Source organism: Narcine bancroftii, chromosome 6 (assembly GCF_036971445.1).
Source record: "Narcine bancroftii isolate sNarBan1 chromosome 6, sNarBan1.hap1, whole genome shotgun sequence".
NCBI lineage: Eukaryota > Metazoa > Chordata > Chondrichthyes > Torpediniformes > Narcinidae > Narcine > Narcine bancroftii.
In genome coordinates this window covers 240,224,098-240,248,236 of record NC_091474.1, presented here as the reverse complement: position 1 = coordinate 240,248,236, position 24,139 = coordinate 240,224,098, and the positions used below count along the sequence as shown (strand labels likewise).

Sequence of the window (24,139 nt, the reverse complement as noted above, 5' to 3'; positions counted from 1 at the left end):
ATCAACATTCCTCTGCAAGCCTGAGCTAAGGCCTCAACGGTGATTTATTGAGCCTGTCGAATTCTTTTGTACATTTTTTTTACGAATCATTTAAAAAAAACATAAGAAACTGGAGCAGGAGTTGACCTTCTGATCCATGGAGCCTACTTCGCCATTCACGTGGACTCTCCACTTACCAGTGGTACGGTTACCACACAGCAAAGTGCCAGCGACCCGGGTTCAAATCCAGCACTGCCTGTATGCTCTCCCCATGTCTGTGTGGATTTTCCCCGGGGGCTCCACTTTCCTCTCACCCACCAAACATATTTATGTAATTAGGGTGTAATTGAGCAGCATGGGCCTGAATGGCTTCTACTGTGTTGTAAATAACTTTTTTTAAATAAAAATTGACCTGCCTTTTCCCCAACTCTGCAAAAATCTATCTTGCTGCCATAAATATATTTAATGTTGCTTCTTTTGGCAGAGAATTCCACAGATTCACTACCGGGGAAAAGCAGTTGCTTCTCATCGTGACTAAATTTATTCCCCTTCTCCCCCCGCCCCAAATCTCCAAGTTTGTGTCTCTCCAACCAGAGGAAATAATGTTCTTGCCTCTGTCTGATCTATCCCTACGTATAGTCCAGGTGACTCAATACCTCTTCTCTATGCCGACTCCCTCCACTCCGGAATCAACATAGGAAAACTGCATGACCTCGAAAGCCAGTACATAATTTCTCAAGTAAGGAGACCAGAACAGCGGCAGTACTCCAGTGAGACCTCACCAGAACCCTGCGCAATTGCCACAGAGCCTCGCTGCTCTTGATTTCAAGCTCTCCACTTGCCTTCTTAACAATTGGCTGCACCTGCGAACCAACCTTGGTCGATTCATGCACAAACACACCCAATCTTTCTGCATGAGAGCATTCTGCAATCTTTCTCCATGGACCACACTATGTTTCCCTCCAAAGTGGATGACCTGAATTTTAAACTCATTTTATTTTGAATATGGCCTCATAAGATTTATTTTTCTGGGGAAGTAGTGGAGGCAGGAGCAATTGCACCATTTAAAAGGCAGTGAGGCAGGTACAAGGACAGGGAAGGTTTAGAGGGCATTGGATCTAGCTGAGGCTGACAACTCATGGGCCAGTTGTCAAAGTGATCTATTCCTGTGCTAAGTTTCTGTGACTATATACCTCCAATTTCCCTTTGAGAAGTGGGTAGGACCATTTTGGATCTGCACTGACCTTCTGGGGACACGGTCCCACAATGTAATTTGGGAGGGAGCACCAGGATTTAGATCCAACAGCAATGAGAGACTGTTGATATTTTCTAGGTCAGGATAGTGTGCTACAAGGAGGTGATGGCTTTCCAACCCTGGCATTACCTGGTGGTAGAGGTTACGACTTTGGAAATTGGTGTCAGAGCAGCTTGGCCAAGTAACGGCAGTGCATTATTTTGGTGGCCCACACTGCGGTTCCTGTGGTCCTGTGGCATGGGTAATGTCAGTGTGGTCAACATTTGCTGCTTCTTTCATTGTCCATGGTTTGCATGTCCATTCAATGGGAAGACATATTATGTCACACATTAGTCAGGTAACGGTGGTAGATCCACTTCCCTTGTGAGTCAGATGGTATTTTATGGAACTGATTTGTTCAAGGTTAGTTAATTTTTTTAAAATTGAAGCTGTGGTTTTCAAACATTTTCTTTCCACTCACATACCTCTTTTAGCAATCCCTATGCCATAAGTGCCCTGTGATTAGTAAGGGATTACTTAAGGTGGGATGTGAGTGGGAAGGGAAGGTTGAGAATCACTGTGTTAGACCCAATTGTCACTGAAATATTTTGTTTGAGAAAAATTGTCATTGGCCCATTTCCTTTGGAGATGTGAAACCGTGCACATATCAAGTCAATAAGGTATGATTAATACAGTGATTTTCTTTCCACCCACATATCACCTTAAGCAATCCCTTACTTATCACAGAGCACTGATGGCATAGGGATTACTTAAAGTGGGATGTGAGTGGAAAGAAAAAGGTTGAAAACCACTAATGAATTTAAGATCCCTGGTTATTAGAGAATGATTTGACTCAGGCTTCTGGGTGCTTCGTAGGGAAGGATTACATTGTTGTGGAGTAGGTTTACTGAGCAAAATAGAGGGCTAACAGTCTTGCACTGTGCAATAATGTTCGATGTCATCAGATCACAATCCAGGCCTCTGAACAGTGGCCCAGTACCAAACACAATGTGGCCATTCCCATAGACCTCAAAGATCCCCTATAGTCTTTCTCATTATATCGTCAATATCTATTGTGTTACCGTGGTTACCTTTCTGTCAGCATCTATATTTCCTTTCACTGAACTTGCTGTGGTGATGTATATATACTGTGCTGTGTACGAGTAGCTCGCCCGCCCACTGATGACTTTAAATTGATATGCTCTATCAAAAACACCAAAGATTGAGTGAGGTGAACGATAGGCTTTAATGCACATTAGATTGTAGCTGGTCTGACTCCATGTGCTCGAATGGAGGACAGGCGAAGTGAGGTCAACCTTTATGGCCAGGTCATAAGGGGAGGAGTCACTAGGGAGCGAGTCTTCAGTAGGCAGGCCAGCTATTCGTACACAGCACAGTACATTCATATCACCACATTTGCCTTCCAATAAGACTCTCAATATGACTGCTCCAGTATATCGCCACCCTAGGTGTGACCCTGTCTTGAGCCTCTGTTTGGTACTTTGGACACAGCTCATGATCCCTGGGGCCACTGACACCGTTTTGGGCTTGGGGCCCATCGCTAGTACATCGATCACTGACCCTGCTCCGTTTCGTTTGAAGGGAGAATACTTCTCGGCATTCAAACAAGCCCAGCGACGCGAGGATGATGTTGCCATCGTGAACTGTGGGATGCGAGTTGCCTTCAAGGAGGGGACCGACATAGTAGAAGAGTTGGAGCTGAGCTATGGGGGCATGGGGCCGACCACTGTTTCTGCAAAGAAGACGTGTCAGGACCTTCTTGGGAAGTAAGTCTCATCAATAGAAGATTATCTCTGTAACCAGACTGGCACAGATATAGAAGTTGCTGAGTCTCCCACTTACTGTTGTATATTTTGAGGCACAGAGAGCACAATGCAATGATTATCTTCTGCGCTGTGGTAACATAATAGGTGGGTATTTCATAGACAAGGATGGAGCCAATTTGGTCCATTGAATCCATGCGGGCACCTTTATTACCCTTTAACATTTTCTCACACATGCCCATTAACAGCAGCCCTGATTCTCTCACCTGCCACCCAGTTACATTAGGGTAATTTGCAGCAGTAATTAACTTCTTGACCTGAACATCTCTGGGATGTGGGAAGAATGCAGAGCACCTAGGATAAACCGACATGGTCCTGAAGGTACTCAGGATAGAACTCTGTCCTTAATGACCAACCCTCCACTTTGGGTCATGCGCAATCTGCTGGTGGAACTCGACAGGTCCAGTGGCACCAGTGGAAGATAAAGAATGTTTTGATGCTTTGAGGACTTTGTACAGAATGAATGTAAACATGACAGGGTGGGAAGGGTCCCACAAGCGATCGGTCAATTGGGCAGAGGTGAAATATGATGGATAGAAATTGGCAACTGCCAGATAAAAGGGGATGAAGGCAAAAAACACAAAGGGGTTAGGTCACATCCCACTCACATCCCAATTTAAGTAATCCCTATGCCATCGGTGCTCTGTGATTAGTAAGGGATTGTTTAAGGTGGGATGGGGGTGGGAAGGGAAGGTTGAGAATCACTGCTCCAGACCCAATGGTTACTGAAATATTTTGCTGGAGAAAAATTGCCATTGGCCCATTTCCTTGGGAGTTCTAAAACCGTGCACATTACGAGTCAATGAGGGATGATTAAAACAGTGGTTTTCAACTTTTTTCTTTCCACCCCCATCCCACCTTAAGCAATCCCTCACTAATCACGGAGCCCCTATTTGCATAGGGAATACTTAGTGGTATGTGAGTGGAAAGAAAAAGGTTGAGAACTGTTGGATTAAATTCACCTTGATGGCGTGGTCTGGTATCATGGAGTCATACAGCATGGAACAGGCCCTTCTGATTGACTCGTTCATGCCAACCAAGTTATCATTCTGGGTTAGTCCCATTTGCCTGCATTTGGTCCGTGTTCTTCTAAACCCTTCCTGTCCATTTATCTGTCCAAAAGTCATTTAAACTTTGTTGCTTTCCCCTTTTCGACAGTTTCCCTTGGTAGCTCATTCCAAATGCAGACCACTTTCTGAGTGAAAAGATTATCTCTTACGACTTGCTTAAAACTTTCCCCTTAAACACATCCTCCCTGGTTCTAGAATCATCTACCTTGGGAAAAAGACTGAGATTAATTTTGTCCATGCCTCTCATGAGTTAATAATCTTGATAAGATCACCCTTCTTTTCTCTTGCAAATTAAGATCCAACCTCTTCCTATAACTCAAGCCCTCCAGTCCCAGTAACCACGGGTCGTACAGCATTTAGAACAACTCTGATATAGCGCCGGAAATCTGGGTTCAAATCTGGCCCTGACTGGACATAGTTTGTACATTTTCTCCGTGACCTGTCTGGGAGTCCTCCTGGTGCCTCAATGCCTCCCACTCTTCAAATGTATGGGGTTGGTCGGTTAATTGGGAGTAACTGGGCTGCACAAGTTTCTTGAGCTGCAAGGACCCTTCTCCCATTCTGTATCATTTGACATTTAAAACTAAATATCCTGGCAAATGTTCTCTGCACAACTCTCAATGTGTAACCATATAACCACTTACAGCACAGAACAGGCCAGTTCGGTCCTACTAGTCCATGCCGTAACAAATCCCCACCCTCCTAGTCCCACTGACCAGCACCCGGTCCATACCCCTCTAGTCCCCTCCTATCCATGTAACGATCCAGTCTTTCCTTAAATGTAACCAACAATCCCGCCTCGACCACGTCTGCCGGAAGCTCATTCCACATCCCCACCACCCTCTGCGTAAAGAAATTTCCCCTCATGTTCCCCTTGTAATTTTCCCCCAATGTTGATGTCCTTGTAACTGGGCAATCAGAACTGCACACAATATTCTTGAGTGTGGTTTCATCAATGCCTTGTACACCTGAGTCATAAGCTCTCTACTTTTGTACTCCATACCTTGCCCAATGAAGGCCAGCATGCCAGACACCTTCTTCACCTCCCTGGCTGCCCGAGTTGCCACTTCCAAGGACTAATGCCCCTGCTCTCTTAGGTCTGTCTGTGCTACTGATTTAATTATGATTTCAAAGAAGGAATGAATCAATCCTTTGAAACAGTACCGGCCCAAAGCATAGACAATTTCTTTTCTCCCACTGATGCTGCGGAAACCACTGTGCTCCTCCAGCAGATTGTGCTTTGCTCAGATTCCTGCGAAGCTGAGGTGGAGGGAGCAAAGTCATAGGATAGCACAGTCATCACGGGTAAGGAGGACTGGATGCCCATATTTTTTGGGCTGTATTACCATGGCAACACGAGGCGGAGAAACATTTCTATCCTCACCCATAGCGTCAGAATTTGTTATGTGAAGGCTGCTCTAAAACCTATCAACAATTAGCTCTCTAATTCTTCCTCAATCATCTCCCATTTAGACAGTGGACCAAAGAACTTCTCCAGCGTGCCTGCTCTCTGCTTGCATCTGAGCTCACGCTTTTACCTTCTGTGCCTGGTGGGATGGTGCAGTTCCGACGCACCCTGAGCCTCAGCTTCTTCTTCAAGTTCTACCTCCGTGTCCTTCAGAAACTGGGACAGGACTTCAAGGGTGTAAGTAACCATAGCTCCAACCATTGCCAAAAAAAGCAGTCACAAAAGTCTTAGCCTCGTGTCTGTGCCACAGACAGCACTGAGCCATGCGCAGCACTTATAGTGTCCTCCATAAAGTTTGGGACAGACAACTTGTTTTTCTTTATTTGCCCCTATGCTCCACAGTTGTAACTCCGTAAATCAAACAATTTGCTTGTAATAAAAGTGCAAATACCAGATTTTATTCAAGGTTATTTGTATACATTTTGGTTTGACCATGTAGATCGGTGGTTCTCAGCCTTTTTCTTTCCACTCGCACCCCACTTTAAGTAATCCCTCTGCCATCGGTGCTCTGTGATTAGTAAGGGTTTGCTTAAGATGGGATGTGAGTGGGAAGGGAAGGTTGAGAATCACTGCTCTAGAACCAATTGTTACTGAAATATTTTGCTTGAGAAAAATTGTCATTGTCCCATTTTCTTAGGAGGTATGAAGTCAAGCACATAACGAGTCAATGAGGTACGATTAAAACAGTGGTAAGGGCCAGTTGGTGATAGGTAGAATACGAAGGATGATGGGCCGATAGGGCAAGGTGGGGGAGGGGGCGGCGATGGGGAGGTGTGGTGCTGAGAGCCAGGCATGTGCGTGATTGACGGAAGCTGACAGAAAAGGAACCAGATGGAGCCAGGTAGCGAGAGGGGAGGCTGAAGGGTGATTGGTGGAAACACAAAGCCCGTCATTGTTGGAATCTATTAAATAAGGAAATTGAGAATGGAAATCTATAGGGGAAGAGATAAAAGGGCAGATGGAACCAGATGGGGGAAGGGATCTGATGAACAGTAAGTGGCGAGAACCAGGAGGGGAGAGGGACAAAATGAATGATGGAGGGGAGTATGAAAAAGGGGACAAAAAATGGAAGGACAAGGGAGGATTGGGAGAGAGAGAGAATTAAAGGGGAGAGAGGAATCAAAATAGAGGAAGAAACACAGGAGATAAGGGTCACCTGAAACTGGGAAATTCCATGTTAATGTCATTGGGCTGTAATATACCCTCGTGGAATATAAGGCATATTCGAGTTTGCACTGCATCTCAGCCTGGCAGTGGAGGAGGCTGAGAACAGACAAGTCAATGTAGTACAGCAGCTGTCTCACAGGCCCTGAGGCCCAGGTTTGCAAGTTCTCCCAATGGACTGCCTCACTTTCCCCTTCTATTCCAAAGATGTGCAGCTTGGTAGGTTAATTGGCCGCTGTAAATAGGAGGTAGAATTGGAGGAGGGGGAAATGATGGCAGTATGGAGAGAATAAAATGGGACTAAACAGATCTAAGAACTGTGGCCCATGTTCCCCTCACTTCACCTTCAATAGACTTGAATGGAAATAAATGCCAGTATAATTGGCAGGAACACCCTCACACCTGTTTAATACTGGCGAATAGAGGTACATTTCTCCACCCTGACAGGAAACCTACGATACACCCAAACTTTGCAAGAGGAATTTCACCTTGAGAAATATTCAATTGGTCATGGAGTGCTTTCATTCATCATGAGGTTGGGAAAAGCGTTAAGAACCTGCCTTCTTTCTTCTATTTCCTCTTTCTATTGCTCTAAGATCAGGCTTCTGAGATCTTGGAGACTGTTTTCGATTGTTGTCACTTCCATCTCAGTATCTGAATAGAAGGAGGTAATTCAGCCTATCAGGTCTCTGGTGACAACATTCCCATTCTCTCCTCCATTTCCTTGCAGCTCGGTCTCTCTCACACGCTCATTAACACCCCTGGTCTCCCACTGGCTACCAACACAAGGAGTACCTCTTGGCAGCCCTATTCCTCTACCTAACTCTGGAATTTGGAAGGAAACAGGAGCCAACCGGAATAAATCCATAGGGAAAATGGAAAAACATTATGTCTACAAACACCACCTGCAGAATCAGTGTGATGTCCGTATTGTCCTGTATCGAATCTGAAATGTGTTTCACTTGGGGGATTGCCTTCCGCTCTGTTGTTGTGTGGCAAAGTTTTGCAATATAATGATTGTTGGTTTTCTATTCCCCACACGATACTCTCACCCCACCCCCCCAGGAATTTCCAGTTGAATCCATCCCACCGGAATACATCAGTGCCACTGAGTTATTCCACAAGGACCCTGCCTCGTTTGTTCAGCTCTTCCAGGTAAGCAGACCTTTTGGACCAAAGGGGCATATTTAATCCTTGAAGTTGCCACTACCCCCTTGAACAAGCTGAGGCTCCACATACCCCGTAAAACAGATGGACGGGTGTAACTTCCAAAGGGCCTGATTATCTTGGTTTTGGCAAAAATTCACGGTGACCACAAAATAGGTTTCCTATATTTTCCATTGGAACCACCAACAGAAGGCAATTCATTGACACTTCCAAAACTAGGATATCATACCATGGAGGAGAGAAGATGAAGGTCAATTTTAATAAAGATGTTGAGTGAATGAGTTGGGGGGGGGGGGGGGTTCATTGGTCTAGAGATGTGAAATGCCCCAATTTTTAATAATTAGGTACGAAAATTAGGTGATGTAACTTCAGATGGAGAGACATTGGCGCATGAAGTTTGAGTTGAAAGGGTACAGGAAATTGAAGCTGATGTGGAGCAACGTGGCTGGAAAGGCAAGGGTCTGACCGGTTGAAATCAAGTAATTGGAAAATAGTTTAGGTTGACCCAAGGGCTGGCATTAGTGATGGAGCAAATGGCCTGCTTCTGATCTGCCATACCCTGAGGTTTGTGACATCATTTGTGGAGGTTACTCATGGGGTGAGGGACACACGTTCTCTGGATCCTGCCTTTTCCATCACCAGCTCTTCACTCATTGTAATTTCACAGGGAGTGCTTCCTGACCAGATGCCCTGGGACACAGTTGGTCATTCACTGCCGCACCTGTCCAGCTTCAAGCACGCCACAGGGGAAGCCATTTACTGCAATGACCTGCCTCGGTTTGAAAAGGAGCTGTACCTGGCTCTGGTGACCAGCACGGAAGCTCACGCCCAGATAAGGTAACTCCTTGTTTTGATCCTAAACAACATGCAAGAGAGCATGCATCTTACATGCACATTACATACACATTGGATTTTTTAATTAGCTTTGTAGTACTGTGATTATGTGGCTTGGTTAGTAATGCAGAGAAAGAAAAGTCATCACGCTGCCTTCAACATAAAGATTAGAATTTATTATTCGGGAAGGTTAGAGTTAAGCCTGAATCGCCACGTTAAGTTCAGATTCCGGGCGGCTAGGCAGGGACTGTGAATGGAAGATAGCGGCAGACATAGGCCAGGGGCTCTGCTTCTCGAATGAAATCACGGAAACTAACCACAGACCAGACCTTGTGCTGTGGTCGGCCTCACTCCATCTCGTTTACATCATTCGAACTTACAGTGCCCCTGGGAGGATGCAGTGGAGGAGGTCAATGAGCGCAAGAAACTGAGTTACGAACAGCTTGAAGCTGATGTGGAGCAACATGGCTGGAAGGCAAGGGTCCGACCAGTTGAAATCAGCTGCAGAGGATTTGTAGCCACCTCGACATCAAGCCTGCTCCAGGAATTGGGAGTGCAAGGAAAGATACTCCGACCAGCAGTCGAAGATCTCCCCAGAGCTGCTGGAAAGGATAGTCAGTGGCTCTGGATGGGGGTGGAAAGGATTCCACCTGGGCACCCAATTGAGTGAATGGCATCTCGGGCGTGAGCCCGGGAATGTTGGGATTCACTGCTAAATCCTCCGGAGGTGTCATGGGTCTATCAGTGAAACACTGAGGAAGGAGGAAGTCCACGATAATCCAGAAGATGCCACCACTCACTTAGCTGCCCCGCAGGGTCGAGAGAGCAAGTCTCAGGAGTGCAAAAAGGGATATCAACATGTCGACTTTCATAACATTCATGAAGTTGCTATAAATTATTTTTACACTAATTTATTTATTTTTAAAATGTAAGAGAGAGTGAGGTCGTGTCTGTGGTTCATTGTCCATTCAGAAATCTGATGTCAGAGGGGAAGAAGCTGTCCTTGCACCTGGACAAAAGAACCAGGAAAATTAGTAGGCCATTCAGCCCCTCTGGCTGAATTTATCATCTGACCGCAGGTAATCTTTTACCTCTGTGCCAGTTTGCAGCTCTAATCCTGACATTGAATCTTTCAAGAACTAGATTGAGTTTAAAAAAAAAAAAAGAGTAACTCTAGGGCATAGAAAATGATGCTGGAGAAATTATAATGGGAGACAAGGAGATGGCTGAGGAACTGAGTGAATATTTTCCATCAGTCTTTACTGTGGAAGATAGCATCAGTACACTGGATTTTCAAGGGTGTCAGTAAAGAGAGGTGAGTGCAGTCATGATTACCAGGGTGAAGGTGCATGGGAGGCTGAAATGGTCTAAGAGAAGATAAGTTTCCCGGACCAGATGGAATGTACTCTCGGGTTCTGAAAGAAGTAGCTGGAGAGATTGTGGAAGCCCTGGTAATGATCTTCCAAGATTCAATGGATTCTGGCATGGTTCTGGAAGGACTGGAAAATTGAAAAGATCACTCTGCTATTTAAAAAGTTGGGGGGGTGGGGGGGAAGCAGCAGAAAAGAAATTATAGACCTGTTAGTCTAACGTAGGTGGTTGCAAAGGATCGATTGTCAAGGATGAGGTGACAGCGTACCTCGAGGTGCCTGACAAGACTGGCCAAAATCAGCATGGGATTATCCTCAAGGGATAATCTTGCCTGACGAAATGACTGCCCATTTTTGAGGAAGTCCCAAGCAGGCTAGACAAAGGACATGCAGTGGATGTTGGACATTTGGACTTTCAAAAGACCTTCAGCATGGTGCCCCACAGAAGGCTGCTTCACCACATGAGAGCCCATGGAAGTGCAGAAAATATACCAGCATGGGTAGAGCAGGAAGAGGAGAGTGAGAATAAAGGGGTTCCATTCTGGTTGGCCATTGGTTGCCAGTGGAGTTCCACAGGCATTGATGTTGGGGACACTTATTTTTATATTGGATGTTGATGGTTTGGATTGTGGAATAAATGGATTTGTGGCTAAATTTGCAGATGATACCAAGATAGGTGGAGGGGCAGGTAGTCAGGAGGAAAAAAGACAGGCTGGGCAAAGAAGTGGCAAATGAAACACGATGTTGGTATGTGCACAGTCATACACTTTGGGAGAAGGAAAAAAAGGGCAGACTATTATCTGGATGGTCAAATAATTCAAAATTCAGAGGTGGAAAGGGGACTTGGGAGTCCTCGTGCAGGATACCCTGAAGGTTAACCTCTAGTGCAGTGGTTCTCAACCGTTTTCTTTCCACTCACCTACCACTTTAAGCATTCCCTATGCCTTTGGTACCCTGTGATCAGTAAGGGATTGCTGAAGTTGGGATGTGGGTGGGAAGGGAAGGTTGAGAATCACTGCTCTAGACCCAATTATGACTGAAATATTTTGCTTGAGAAAAATGGTCATTGGCCCATTTCCTTTGGAGTTATGAAGCCATGGACATAACGACTCAATGAGGTACGATTAAAATAGTGGTTTTCAAACTTTTTATTTTCACCCACATCCCACCTTAAGTAATCCCTTACGAATCACAGAGCACTGAAGGCATAGGGATTATTCAAAGTGGGATGTGGGTTGAGAACCACTGCTCTTGTGATTTGGTGGTGAAGTAGGCAAATGCAATATTGGCATTCGTATTTAGAGGAATAAGGCAGGGTTGTGATGTTAAGGCTTTATACGGCTCGCTTTTTAAATTAAATTTAGATGTCCAGCACGGTAACAGACCATTTGGCACATGAGTCTGTGCCGCCCAATTTACATCCAATACACCTACAACCCCGTACGTTTTGAACAGTGGGAGGAAACTGGAACTTCTGGGGAAGGCCCACGTAGACACAGGAAAATCCTACAAACTCCTGACAGACAGCACGGGATGCCATCCCCGGTCCAGATCGCTGGCACTGAAATGGTGTTGCACAAACCGCTTCGCCAACTGTGCTACCCAGTTGGAGTAGGGGATGCAGTAGGAGTGTGGGAGACAGTTCAGCCACTTGGAGTACAGGATACAGTTTTGAGCTCCCTTTTTAAGAAAAGATGTTCTGGCATTGGGGTGAGTTCAGAAAAGATTTACACGAATGATTCCACGAATGAAGGGATTAGCATATGAGAAACATATGCTCTTGGACTCCCTGGAGTTCAGAAGAATGGGGGGGGGGGGTTTGGGGAGACACCTCATAGAAGCATTTTGAATGGTGAAATGCCTGGACAGAGTAGATGTGGCAAAGGTGTTCCCCATGATCAGTAAAGAGACCACCAATGCAGTTCACCCATTTAAAACAGAGAAGGGGAGGAATTTCTTTAGCCAGAAAGTAAGGAACCTCTGAAATTTGCTGCCACGGGCAGCTGTGGAGGCCAAATCGTTGGGTGTATTTAAGACAGAGATTGTTAGCTATCTAAATAGTCAGGGTATAAAAGGTTATGGGCAGAAGCCTCGGGAGTGGGAGAATGAATGGCGGAGTGGCTGAATGGCCTACTTCTTCTCCCATATCTTATGCTCTAAATGATGTTAGCTGCCAGCTTGATTCCTGCATTCAGTGGAGAGGTCAGAGCCTGTGTTGGACCTGGATATGGTTGTTACCTTCTGGAGCCTTCAACATACTTGGTGAGTTGAATTCCCAAACCAGGCTGTGATGCAACCTTCCACAGTGTACAATTTTATGAAAGCATCCCACAATATTACTCTTGCACACTGTTGGTATTACAGAGCAACTGCCCTGCAAATGCTATACGTTTGCTTCCTGTTCGTTTTCTACTCTTCCTTCTTGAAATGCCACAGACAAGGACTGATTCACTTTTCCACCTTTCTATTGCAGTTCAATTGATGCTGGTCCAGCTCTGAAGCTTGCTGGAGTCACCTGTTTCATCTCAGCTGAGGATGTCCCAGGAAGCAACATGACCCAGGATGAGACTGTGTTCGCAGATGGAGTGGTTAGTTCTCAGTAACAATGGTCATTCATATATCATGGGCTAACCCTTAAACTTCACACTGTGAATTGTAACTGAGGCATAGAGGGTCATCCACCCTGGGCCATCATTCCCCACCTCAACCTACCTTACTCCAACCTTTCTCCCAATGGAATTGTGGAATGGGTATGCCCAACCTCTGTCTTTGGTGGAGGAGGGGGAAAGGTGACATAGCATTAGGCCAATGTAAGACAATAATGACATGGGGGTGTATGTCACTTCCTGTGCCTGTAACTATGGAGATCCCAGCATAATCCAGTTGTTCTCAGTTGGCACAGCACTTACCCATTCTGGAGCCATCTGATTTTGGATTTGAGCTTGACAAGCTCAACCGAGGGATGATCAGAAACCTGAAATGTTGGCCCCCTTTCTTTTGCCACCAATGTTCCTTGAACTGCTGAGCACTTTTCAACTTTGTTTGGTTTTGTTTCGTAATTTCCATGATTGTGCTTTGATGAGCTTCTCTTATGAAGAGGCAAATTAAATTCATCTGGACAAGGGAGGTGAAGGAATGGACTCACTTAAAGAACAGTTAATGTGGGAGCTGTTTCATTTAAAAAAAAGAATTAAATATGGCAGTACGATTGTTTTTATGGAAAAGTAAATTGTCGAAAGTTTCTCTGCAGAAGTTGACATGGAGATACGAGTTGGGTGGACGTCAACCACCAAATTTTCAGAATTACTATGAAGTAGCACAATTAAAATTTATTAATAGGATGTTTGATATTGACTAACCTCTAATACGGGCTAAGGTGGAATTGGCTCAGATTTTCGAATATAATGTACATCAATTTATATATAAATGGAATATATATATATATATATATATATATATAGGAACTAAAGGTAAAATTTCAGCTAAGATACCATTATTTCAGAATAAAATAATTCCTTTTTCATTTAATAACCCTGTGCGAGTACAGATTCTATCACCAATGTGTATTTGTAGAGATGGAAGTGTAGGATGACTGTGATTGGCTGAGAACGTAGCCACACCTACTAGGATTTCTCCTAGCCAGACCAGGTCATTCTGGACTGCTCGACCTACTTGTGATATGCTCCAGTCTTTTAGTTAATAAAAGCTTTGGTTTGGATCAACAAGTCTTTGGTTCTTTCGACACGCATTACAAACCCCTTTTTGAAAGCTTGGGAATCAATAGATATTAAGTTGGTGGAGGATTGTTTTGAAGCTGGTGTTTCTTTCCTTTGCTCGGCTTAGAGAAAAAATTGGGATAGCATCAAGCTCTTTATTTGCTTATTATCAAGTTTGTGCGCTACTGATAGAAAACTTTGGAAGGGATTTGGTTTTACCTGGACAAACTAAATTTGCGATATTAATTGTGGATAATGGGAAGAAAGGGTTCATTTCTGAAATGTATGCATTCTTATGGGAAAAGATGGTGAAGGTTGATTTATACAAAATGAAGGATAAATGGGAGAAGGCCTTATCAATTACATTATCTCAGGAGGAATGGATGAATATGAGGGTAGACAGTGTCACAAAATTAATGAATGTCAGATATAGTTTAGTTCATTATAATTTTTTACATCAGCTGTATTTGACTCCTGAGAAGTTTAGTTCTTCGGATTTGTGTTTTCTTTGTGGAAGACAGGCAGGGACTTTCTTACATTCAGTATGGACATGTGAAAAAGTTAAACCTTTTTGGGAAAAAAATTATTAAGTTTTTGGAAGATGTGTTGAAGATCGAGTTGCAACTTGATCCGTTATTGATTTTACTGGGCTATGCTAATACATTAACGACGGGTTTTCAATTGGATAAATTCCAAATAGCATTTATACGTCTGAGGCTAGCGGTGGCTAGAAAATGTATTGCGGTTACATGAAAGAATAATGTTGAATTGAATATACAAAGATGGCACAATGAACTAAAATCGTGTCTTTATTTAGAAAAGATAACTTATAATTTACAAAATAATTATCTTTTTTTGTTAAAATGTGGACTTTGTATTTGAAATGTATGGGTTTAGATAGAAGGTAAATATTTTTTTAAAAGATGGAAAGGGTTGGCACACTACACAACAACCGTCTGAAATAGGTATTTTGCTCTGACTTGGGGGGAGGGGTGGGAGGAGGGTGGGGGGGGGCAAGGGGGGTAGTAAGGGTATAGTTTTTTTTTTAAGTAAGTTGTTTTGTATGTGCTTTATAAAATTCATCAATAAAATTGTCAAACAAAAACGTGGGAGCTGGTGCTGGGATGGTCTTGTCTGATGTATTTGGCATCAGCTTCCTCTATAAGTATTGTACAATAATGGGAAATACCTCCCATGGTTTGGTCTCGGGGTGTTAACTGGAGACCGTTCCCCGATATTCAATCATGTGTACCCCTGTACCTAGAATAGTTTTATCCCAATACAAGCTACATTATTACACAGCGCCAGCAAACCAGACTCAAATCTGTTACAGCGCCAGGGATCAGAACTGGGTTGCGAGTCCCACACTCTCTGTAAGACTTTGTATGTCCTCGCTGGGTCTGCATTGGTTTTCCATGGGTGCTCCCACCCTTCAAAAAAACGTACAGGGGTTGTGGGTCAATTGGGGGGTAAGGGACTCATTGGCCGTAAGGACTTGTTATTATGCTGTATGTCTAAATTAAAATTAAAAATTAAAATTAAAGTCAACGTAGGCTTGCGATCAGGATCATGGTGTTCAGTCAGTGAAGGATGGTTTCATCCAATTATTTAAAACACTTTGGCAGTTGCCCACACCAGTTGGTTGTTTTCCTTCGCAGAACAGGAATTGGGTACATCTGGGAACAATGACAGTTGACAGGGCTAGCAGAAAGGAAGCTGATTGGTACAGGCCTGGAACCATAGTATTGCCAGGTCAGATATTCAACTGCTGAGGCAGGGCCTAAATGGACCTGGTGCAAAACCAAATCCAATGTCATTGGAGACAGAAGAACTTCACTCCCAGATGAGCTCTCAGCCTGATTTGACCACTAGAACAGGGAAGAACCGCTTCACGCCCCCACTTCTAGTGTTGAAGCATATCAGTTCCTGCTTGAGTGGTGACATGGGCCTGTTCCAATTTGCCAACCTCAGCAATAGTTCAGTGACTGATGCCAACTCTCTGGCTCGGCACAAAAACTTGAAACTCCTGGACAGCATCAGGTACTCTTTGCTGACCATAGTTCTCCCTTCAACACCACCTCAGAACTAATCTGCAAACTCTGGGACTTGATCCTCGATACCAATTGGATGGCAGATTTCCTTCCCTCCAGACACCAACCAGTTGAGAGTGGCAAGAGCATCTCCTCCACAATCTCCACCAGCACCACCAGGGCTGTGTGTTTAGCCCACTGTTCACTTTATTCCTACGTCTTTGTGGCTTGGTACAACCACTTTATTTACACATTTTCTGATGATGCCACAGTCGTGGGAGGTGCGATGACTCAAGTTACAGAAGGGAGGATGAAAATTCTGCTGAATAATTTACTGACAACAATGTCTCATTCAAGACCAAGGACCTGAATGCAGACTTTAGGAAGGGAGAACCAGAGATATAGAATCCAGTGATCATTAGGGGATCAGAGGTGGAGAGATAAAAATTCCTGGGAGTCACTATCTCAGAGGACCTATTCTGGACCCAACATAATCAGGTCATTGTGAAGAAATCACATCAGTGCCTGTACTGGGGGTTGCAGAAGGTTAGGCCTCATGATCAGAAACCTTGGCAAACTTCTATGGATGCGTGGTGGAAAGTTTGCTGACCAGCTCCATCAGAGCCTGGTATGGTGTACCAATACCTCTTAGTGTAAAGCCCTGCAAAAGGTAATAGCCCAGGACATCATAGGCAAAACCCTTCCCACCATCGAGAACATCTACCTGGAACACTCATGCCAGAGAGCAGCAGCAGTCATCAAAGACCCTCACCCCGCCCACCCCACCCCCCCACCCAGCACACGCTCTGTTTACAATTCCCAATAAGTCAAAACCCTGCCTGGCCACAGGAAAAGGAAACTCCACCGCGTATAATTTTGCCTGCATACTGACAATGAATTTGAACTTTAAACTTTAAACATTCACAGCCAGCCCATCAATGTGGGAGCAAGTTTCCCTGGATTAGTTAGACCCAGACATCCAATTCCACCTGGGATGCTGAGCCCACCAGCATTTCCTGCTGTTAGCTCAGGTTTCACTCTCCAGTGTCCATTAATGGAGGGTGTCAGCCGCCACCTTTCGCCACAACCACGTCGATGTTTTGACCATTCAGTAAGCTCGAGCTGAGCATAGATTTAAAAAAAAAACAACAATACAGCACAGTAGAAGGCCCTTTGGCCCATAAAACCCAATTAACCTACCAACCCACTGTTTTGCAGTGTGGGAGGAAACCTGAGCACATGAAGAAAACCCACGGAGTCATGGGGAGGACCGAGGGATGCCACCGGATTGGAACCTGGGTTACTGGCGCTGTCCCATGTACCGCTGCACTAGCTCTATGGTCGTGTGAATTGATGCAGAGCTCCCTGTCTGTATTTGTGTGTGCATGTTTATAACCACTATATTGTTTCTGTTCACTGCATAGGTCACTTGCGTCGGACACATTATTGGGGCAATTGTTGCTGACACAGAGGCTCACGCGCAGATAGCTGCAAAGGCAGTGAAAGTCACATACCAGAAGTTAAAGCCGATCATCACCATTCAGGTACCCACATCAGCTTGTTTCATATATATTTCTATATGATGACCTGTTCCCTCAACAATAACTCCATTTGCCTCTTGTTAGATATATTGATGTTAAACCACAACCTTCCAAGTTGTACCAATATTTTCAGTGGTTGACCCGAGTTCACCTGATATGCGTTTCATGTTCTGTGCATTGATTCTCACCCTTCTACAGCAACACACACAGCTCATTATTACCATTAACCTTGCAGCAGTAGATCCTTCCTCAAACTTTAAACATAAATACCTTTCCAGAATTTGGATTTACAGTCACAGATTTCCTCTTCTTTCTTTCAGTTCAGGGTCCGTGAGACAGTAAAGCTTGAAGCCTGTGTTGAGCAAACAAATGCTCACAGTTCAGATGCTGGTGTTTAGAAGTCATTTAATGCAATGAATCGAGGGGTGGAATTAAAACAACAGTGGCAAAACTGTCTTCAGCAGACCAACCGCTGATATTGCCTCTCTCCATTCAGTCAGCGATTGCAGGTTCAAGCCCCATTCCAGAAACCTGAACCACACCTCCATAGACACAGCACCCCATCCCACCTCCATGGACACAGCACCCCATCCCACCTCCATGGACACAGCACCCCATCCCACCTCCATGGACACAGCACCCCATCCCACCTCCATGGACACAGCACCCCATCCCACCTCCATGGACACAGCACCCCATCCCACCTCCATAGACCCAGCACTCCATCCCACCTCAATAGACACAGCACTCCATCCCACCTCAATAGACACAGCACTCCATCCCACCTCCATAGATACAGCACTCCATCCCAGCTTCATAGACACAGCACTCCATCCCAGCTTCATAGACACAGCACTCCATCCCAGCTTCATAGACACAGCACTCCATCCCACCTGTATAGACACAGTGGCCCATCCCACTTGCATAGACACAGCGGCCCATCCCAACTGTATAGACACAGTGACCCATCCCACCTCCATAGACACAGCGGCCCATCCCACCTGAATAGACACAGCGGCCCATCGCATCTTCTAGAGCATGTCTTTTCTCCAACCACTCATGTGTATAGACAGTAGCCAAGTCAGCTTGTGCCTTAGCAGGCATAGCTGATTATGCTTGAAGCACGCGAAGCTGTACTTGTTCTAGATGCCTTTGAAGTCTTTGAAGATCTTCCTGAGCTCATAACCTTGGAAATACCATCAACAGGATTTACATCTGAACTTTCAGATACCACTGATTGAATCTCTATCTTAAGTATTTCATTCAATACAGCACCAGTGGTGTTTTACAATGTAGATTCATCTGTTTCAGTTCCACAAACCTTTAAATCAGATAATGAGGCCTTCAGTGCCTTACCGGAGTCTTCTTCCCTCTTGGTAGTTGAAACCACTTCTTCAGTGGTGGCTGGCTCCAATCTCCTGCAAATTGTTTTCAGTCCACCATGCTGGCCCAACTCATGATCAAACACTTCTTTGAGAGGAGCTGTTTTCTTGATGTCTTTAGCCCGATGAGACCTTTTCTTATACATATTGGATTTTTCACACTGCAGCCTGTCTTCTCCTGGCTTCCCGGTTCCTCGGAACTGTGAACAAATTTATATCTTGCATGGTCCTGTTAAGTTGATTTCTCTGTCTGAGTTCCCTGTGTTCTGTGGTATTTCACACAAGCTGGCTTATCTCTGGTTGTTTTCCCAGAACATTTTTCTGGGCTTCCTACCAGTACTGGCTGGTAGCTCTCTATCTTATCTCTTTCAAGGTTTTAGAGCTCAATTTAAACAGGGCAATTAGACATGTTCTCATAGGGACGTCTGAAATCTTTGGGCCTACCTTGAAGAAGGCTTTTGAAGTATGTTCTGGAGCTGTTAGAGTCAGCCCTGGTGAGCGACTGTCAGCACCATCAGGAAAAACTACAACCGCATCGCGCATACGTGCGGTAGAATAAAAAAGGTTAGACAAAAATCTCCACCGTACTTAAAGGGCCACTCCAGTATCCCAGTTTCTGAACAAGAGGGAGAGGTTTTTTAACATGGAGGAGGACTCCAACAACTCTGCCAGTGAAGAAGAAGAGACAAGTACAGAAGAAGAAGGATTTAAAGGCAAGGAAAAGACTTTTAACAGGAAAACGGACAAAAGTGAGACCAAAATTGACAAACTTTCAGATGCACTGGAAAATAATTTTAAATTTTTAACTGTAGCAGGTTAGAATTGATAGGACTAAACTGATAAAAAAATGTTTCACAAAGGATTGATATATTGGAAGAAAAAAATTCAAGATGACTGTGAAGAAGTGTAACATATCACAGAAAGGTCAAACGTTAATGAAGATTCGGTTACTACTTTAGTTCCCATGAATGAAAAATTGCTTGAGAAAGTTGATATTTTGAAAAATTAAAATTGCCAGGATGTCTGAAGGTAAAGAATGTCAAGATGTCATTCATTTTTTTTCAAGAATGGATACCATATCTATTTTAAAGGTAAGATCTTGATTTAGAGAGCCCATAGAGTTGTTAGACCAAAACTGGGTCCGAATCAGAGACCTCATTCCTTCATTAGATTTCTGCATTATCAAGATACTTGGTTTAACGATGAAGAATGTGGGCCTTTGATAAGATTTTTTAAAATCCTGATTTGAGTCAAGCTCTTTTGAAGGAAAGGAAAGAGTTCAACCCAGTTAAGAAGGTTATAGATTTGTTCTCCCATATTCAGCCACATTGAAAGTATTCCTGCCAGATTAATGGAATATCTTTTTCACCAATTATGCTCAGGCTATAGGTTATCCTAAAGACTTACCCAAGGTTCAAACATTTGTGTAAGAGGACTTGCTGAAATGAATTTTTGAGGTATAATGGGGTGTATTCTCCCCTTTTTTATTTCGTTGATTTGAAGAATAGACTTTACGTGAGGAAGTGTTCTTTTAATGGAAAGTTTTTATTTACCTCGGTGGGGGGTTGGGGGTTGTGTTTGTTGATTTCTGATGACTATATGTGTTTTTGTGGCTTGACCACAACCCGTAAAATGGAGGGTGGTAATGCTAGTATTTCTGGAATTTTGGGGGGGTGGTGGAGGGGATGTTTATTAGTAATTCTCTCTTTTTTTCTTTTTGCATGTTAATCTTTCATAATGTTTTTACTTTGAATATATTTAATATTTTTGGATTTCAGATGAAGAAACCTGGGATCAGTTTAATTTGTGGAATAGGAGATTGAAAGGGACTTTTATAAAAAGTGTATAGATAAAAATAGTGAATAAAGCAGTTAAGATTTTGAGTTTTAATAGTAATGGAATTAACAGACCATAAAAAGAAAGATTAATCTTATATTAAGAAATTAGGAGTTGATATTGCTTTTCTACAAGAAACTCATTTAACTGAGAATCAACATTTGAAATTGAAAAGAGATTGGGAATGTCAGATAGTTATCTTTACATTCATTTCTAAAGCTAGAGGTTTATTCAAAAGAAGCTAGACTTTATTCAATCTTTATGCACCTCATACAGATGTTAAAAAATTCATACAAGATACTTTTTGAGATTTAGTAAAGGTACATGAAAATGTTTTAATAGGTGGTGATTTTAAAATTTGTTTGGAATAGATAGATCATCGAGAACTATAGTTAAATCAAAAGCAGCTAAAATATTGTTATCTTCCATGAAAGATATTAATCTAATTGATAGATGGATAAGGATGCATTCCAAGGATAGGGATAATTCTTTTTATTCTAGTAGATTTGATACATATTGTAGAATTGATTTTTTTTCTGCTCGAATTCAATCAATAGTTATGAAAGTTGATTATCAAACAAGAATATTATCTGATCATTCTCCTCCGTTGATTGAATGGGAATTTTCTGAAGAAAAAGACTCAGTCTCGATGTGGAGATTAAAGTCTTTATTATTGAAAAGATCAGATTTATGTTTTCCATCTTCAAAATACAATTATTTTGTGATACTAATTTGCATTCAACTGTTATGAGCCCAGAGGACCCATAAACTAGCAGCAATAGATCTTCACCAAGACAAATGGTTACCTAAATGAAAATTGCTTTTAATTATCTTCAACAATGAAAACAGAATCACACTTTAACTTAACTTAACTAACCTAACTTAACCCCCTTCTAATTCTAAGCGCACGTGTGTGTCATGAATGTGTAAGTTCAGAAAAGTACTTTGGTTCACAGTCCAATCTCACTTCTCATGCCCCAAGTTCATGGGTTGCAGGCAATTCTTATACTGTGCACATAATTTAACATTTATAAAATTCACCAAGCTTTGGAGCTTGTAAGGTAAATGGTTACCACTCAGGAAGGTTCTTGTCAGTTTTTAGAGAGAGATTTGTTATTCCATTACATCCACAACTGATGTACTTCCTTCAGCCACTGCATTGTCTTGCTGATGAAACTTGCCCCTTCAGAGTTCTCCAGATGATAACTTCTTTCTTTCAGGTCACCACAGAGATCCTTTTTTGTTTCCTTTATTCCAAGTGAAACATTAGACAGCCAGTCCTCTCGCATGAACTGCAAGGGCTTTAACCAGGCTGTTTTCCAAAGTGGATCCTTCCACAAGCTTTCCAGCTTGTCCTGTTCCAGTCCCAGCTACTGTTACTGGCTGTAACACTGTAGAAGTGATCTCTGTGTGTGTCTCTCTCTCTCTGAGAGAAAGTCTGTTCGACTCTCTCTGCTTGCAAAACCACATGACCTTCTTAGAACAGCAAGTTGTCTTCCAGACAATCTGAGGCTCCAACAAGATTTTTCATCTGTTGCCTTTTGTAAACAACAATCGATTAGTGAAGTCACTTGAGCACTATCCAAAGCTCTTGCAAAAGCTGTGGAGCCAATATGTCTAGCATGGGGCAGAGCTCCAGTATTTTAAATAAGATCTGTTTTAAAGTAACTTACTCTAACAAACCTTTCCCAATATATCTCCCTAAAACATACCTATATACTTCGTCACACAACAAAATATATGTTTATAATTTGGGGTGCATTGAAATCTTGTTTAAGAGGACAAATTCTAAGCTATTCTTCAAAATTTAAAAAGGAATCTATGAAGGATATAGATAGATTAGTAAAAGAAATAACATTATTGGAAAAGGAAATTCAAAAATAATCTTCTGAGGATAAATATAACCATATAACCATATAACCATATAACCACTTACAGCACAGAACAGGCCAGTTCGGCCCTACTAGTCCATGCCATAACAAATTCCCACTCTCCTAGTCCCACTGACCAGCACCCGGTCCATACCCCTCCAGTCCTCTCCTCTCCATGTAACTATCCAGTCTTTCCTTAAATGTAACCAATGATCCCGCCTCAACCACGTCTGCCGGAAGCTCATTCCACATCCCTACCATCCTTTGCGTAAAGAAATTTCCCCTCATGTTCCCTTTATAATTTTCCCCCTCCAATCTTAAACCATGCCCTCTAGTTTGAATCTCCCCCACTCTTAATTGAATAAGCCTATCCACATTTACTCTGTCTGTCCCTTTTAAAATCTTAAACACCTCAATCAAGTCCCCCCTCAATCTTCTATGCTCCAGAGAAAAAAGCCCCAGTCTGCACAACCTTTCCCTGTAACTCAAACCTTGAAATCCTGTCAACATTCTCGTGAACCTTCTTTGCACTCTCTCTATTTTGTTTATATCTTTCCTATAATTTGGTGACCAAAGCTGTACACAGTACTCCAAATTTGGCCTCACCAATGCCTTGTACAATTTCATCATAACCTCCCTACTCTTGAATTCAATACTCCGATTTATGAAGGCCAACATTCCAAATGCCTTCTTCACCACACCATCTACCTGAGTATCAGCCTTGAGGGTACTATTTACCACAACTCCTAAATCCCTTTCTTGCTCTGCACATCTCAATTGTCTACCATTTAATGCATATGACCTATTTAGATTTGCCTTTCCAAAATGTAACACCTCACACTTATCTGTATTAAATTCCATCAGCCATTTCTCAGCCACACCTCCAGCCTTCCTAAATCACCTTTTAATCTATGGTAATCTTCCTCACTGTCCACAACACCACCAATCTTTGTGTCATCCGCAAACTTGCTTATCCAATTCTCCACCCCTACATCCAGATCGTTAATATATATAACAAACAATAGTGGACCCAGGACAGATCCCTGAGGAACTCCACTAATCACCTATCTGTTTAAATGTTGAAATAGAATTTAATTTTTATAATTTTTTCAAATTATTATTAATACTAAATATTTAATCTAATCTGTCCATTTCAATTGAACTTTTTGTCAATATTGTGAATAGTCTCCTTTTACAAATTCTATTACTTCACTTTTATCTCAATTTATGTTATACCCTGAGATTTTCTCATATTCTAACAATTGACTATAAAAGTCTTGGTAATGATAATTGTGGTTGAGGTAACAAGTAAATTAATTTTATGTTCAGTCTGATTTATTTCCAACCCTTTCAACTGGCAATCATCTCAAACTTTTTGTGCAAGTGGCTCTATAGCTAAAGCAAACAAAGCTGGTGATAAAGGACAATCTTGCCTACTAGATCTAGTTAAATTAAAAGATTGAGATATCTGTCCATTTGTTAGTTATTTTATATATATTTTCAGCATGTCTGTTAATACTGTATTATGGTTATTTGTCATTGTGAGTTATTATGATCCTATATATGTTGATTAAATAAAATATTCAAAGAAAGACAAAGGTTAAAGATTTTCATTTATGTAACATTCTAAATG

The 24,139-nt window shown here is 42.8% G+C and overlaps 1 protein-coding gene and 1 long non-coding RNA gene across 10 annotated transcripts in view; one reads left to right on the top strand and one right to left on the bottom strand.

Annotated features, from left to right (window-relative positions):
* Positions 1 to 24,139, top strand: part of xdh (xanthine dehydrogenase) — a 179,186-nt gene that overhangs the window by 86,484 nt on the left and 68,563 nt on the right. For all 9 annotated transcript variants that reach the window (XM_069887778.1, XM_069887780.1, XM_069887777.1 and 6 more), the window contains 6 exons: positions 2,816 to 3,000; positions 5,601 to 5,772; positions 7,825 to 7,914; positions 8,594 to 8,763; positions 12,604 to 12,718; positions 17,301 to 17,420. In XM_069887778.1, the coding sequence (XP_069743879.1) occupies positions 2,816 to 3,000; positions 5,601 to 5,772; positions 7,825 to 7,914; positions 8,594 to 8,763; positions 12,604 to 12,718; positions 17,301 to 17,420 (852 nt within the window). The remainder of the gene's footprint in view (positions 1 to 2,815; positions 3,001 to 5,600; positions 5,773 to 7,824; positions 7,915 to 8,593; positions 8,764 to 12,603; positions 12,719 to 17,300; positions 17,421 to 24,139) is intronic.
* LOC138737174 (uncharacterized) lies at positions 7,259 to 12,930 on the bottom strand. Its single transcript, XR_011340817.1, has 2 exons — positions 12,843 to 12,930; positions 7,259 to 7,413 (listed from the first exon to the last, which is right to left on the bottom strand). It is a non-coding gene; the product is annotated as an uncharacterized lncRNA (long non-coding RNA).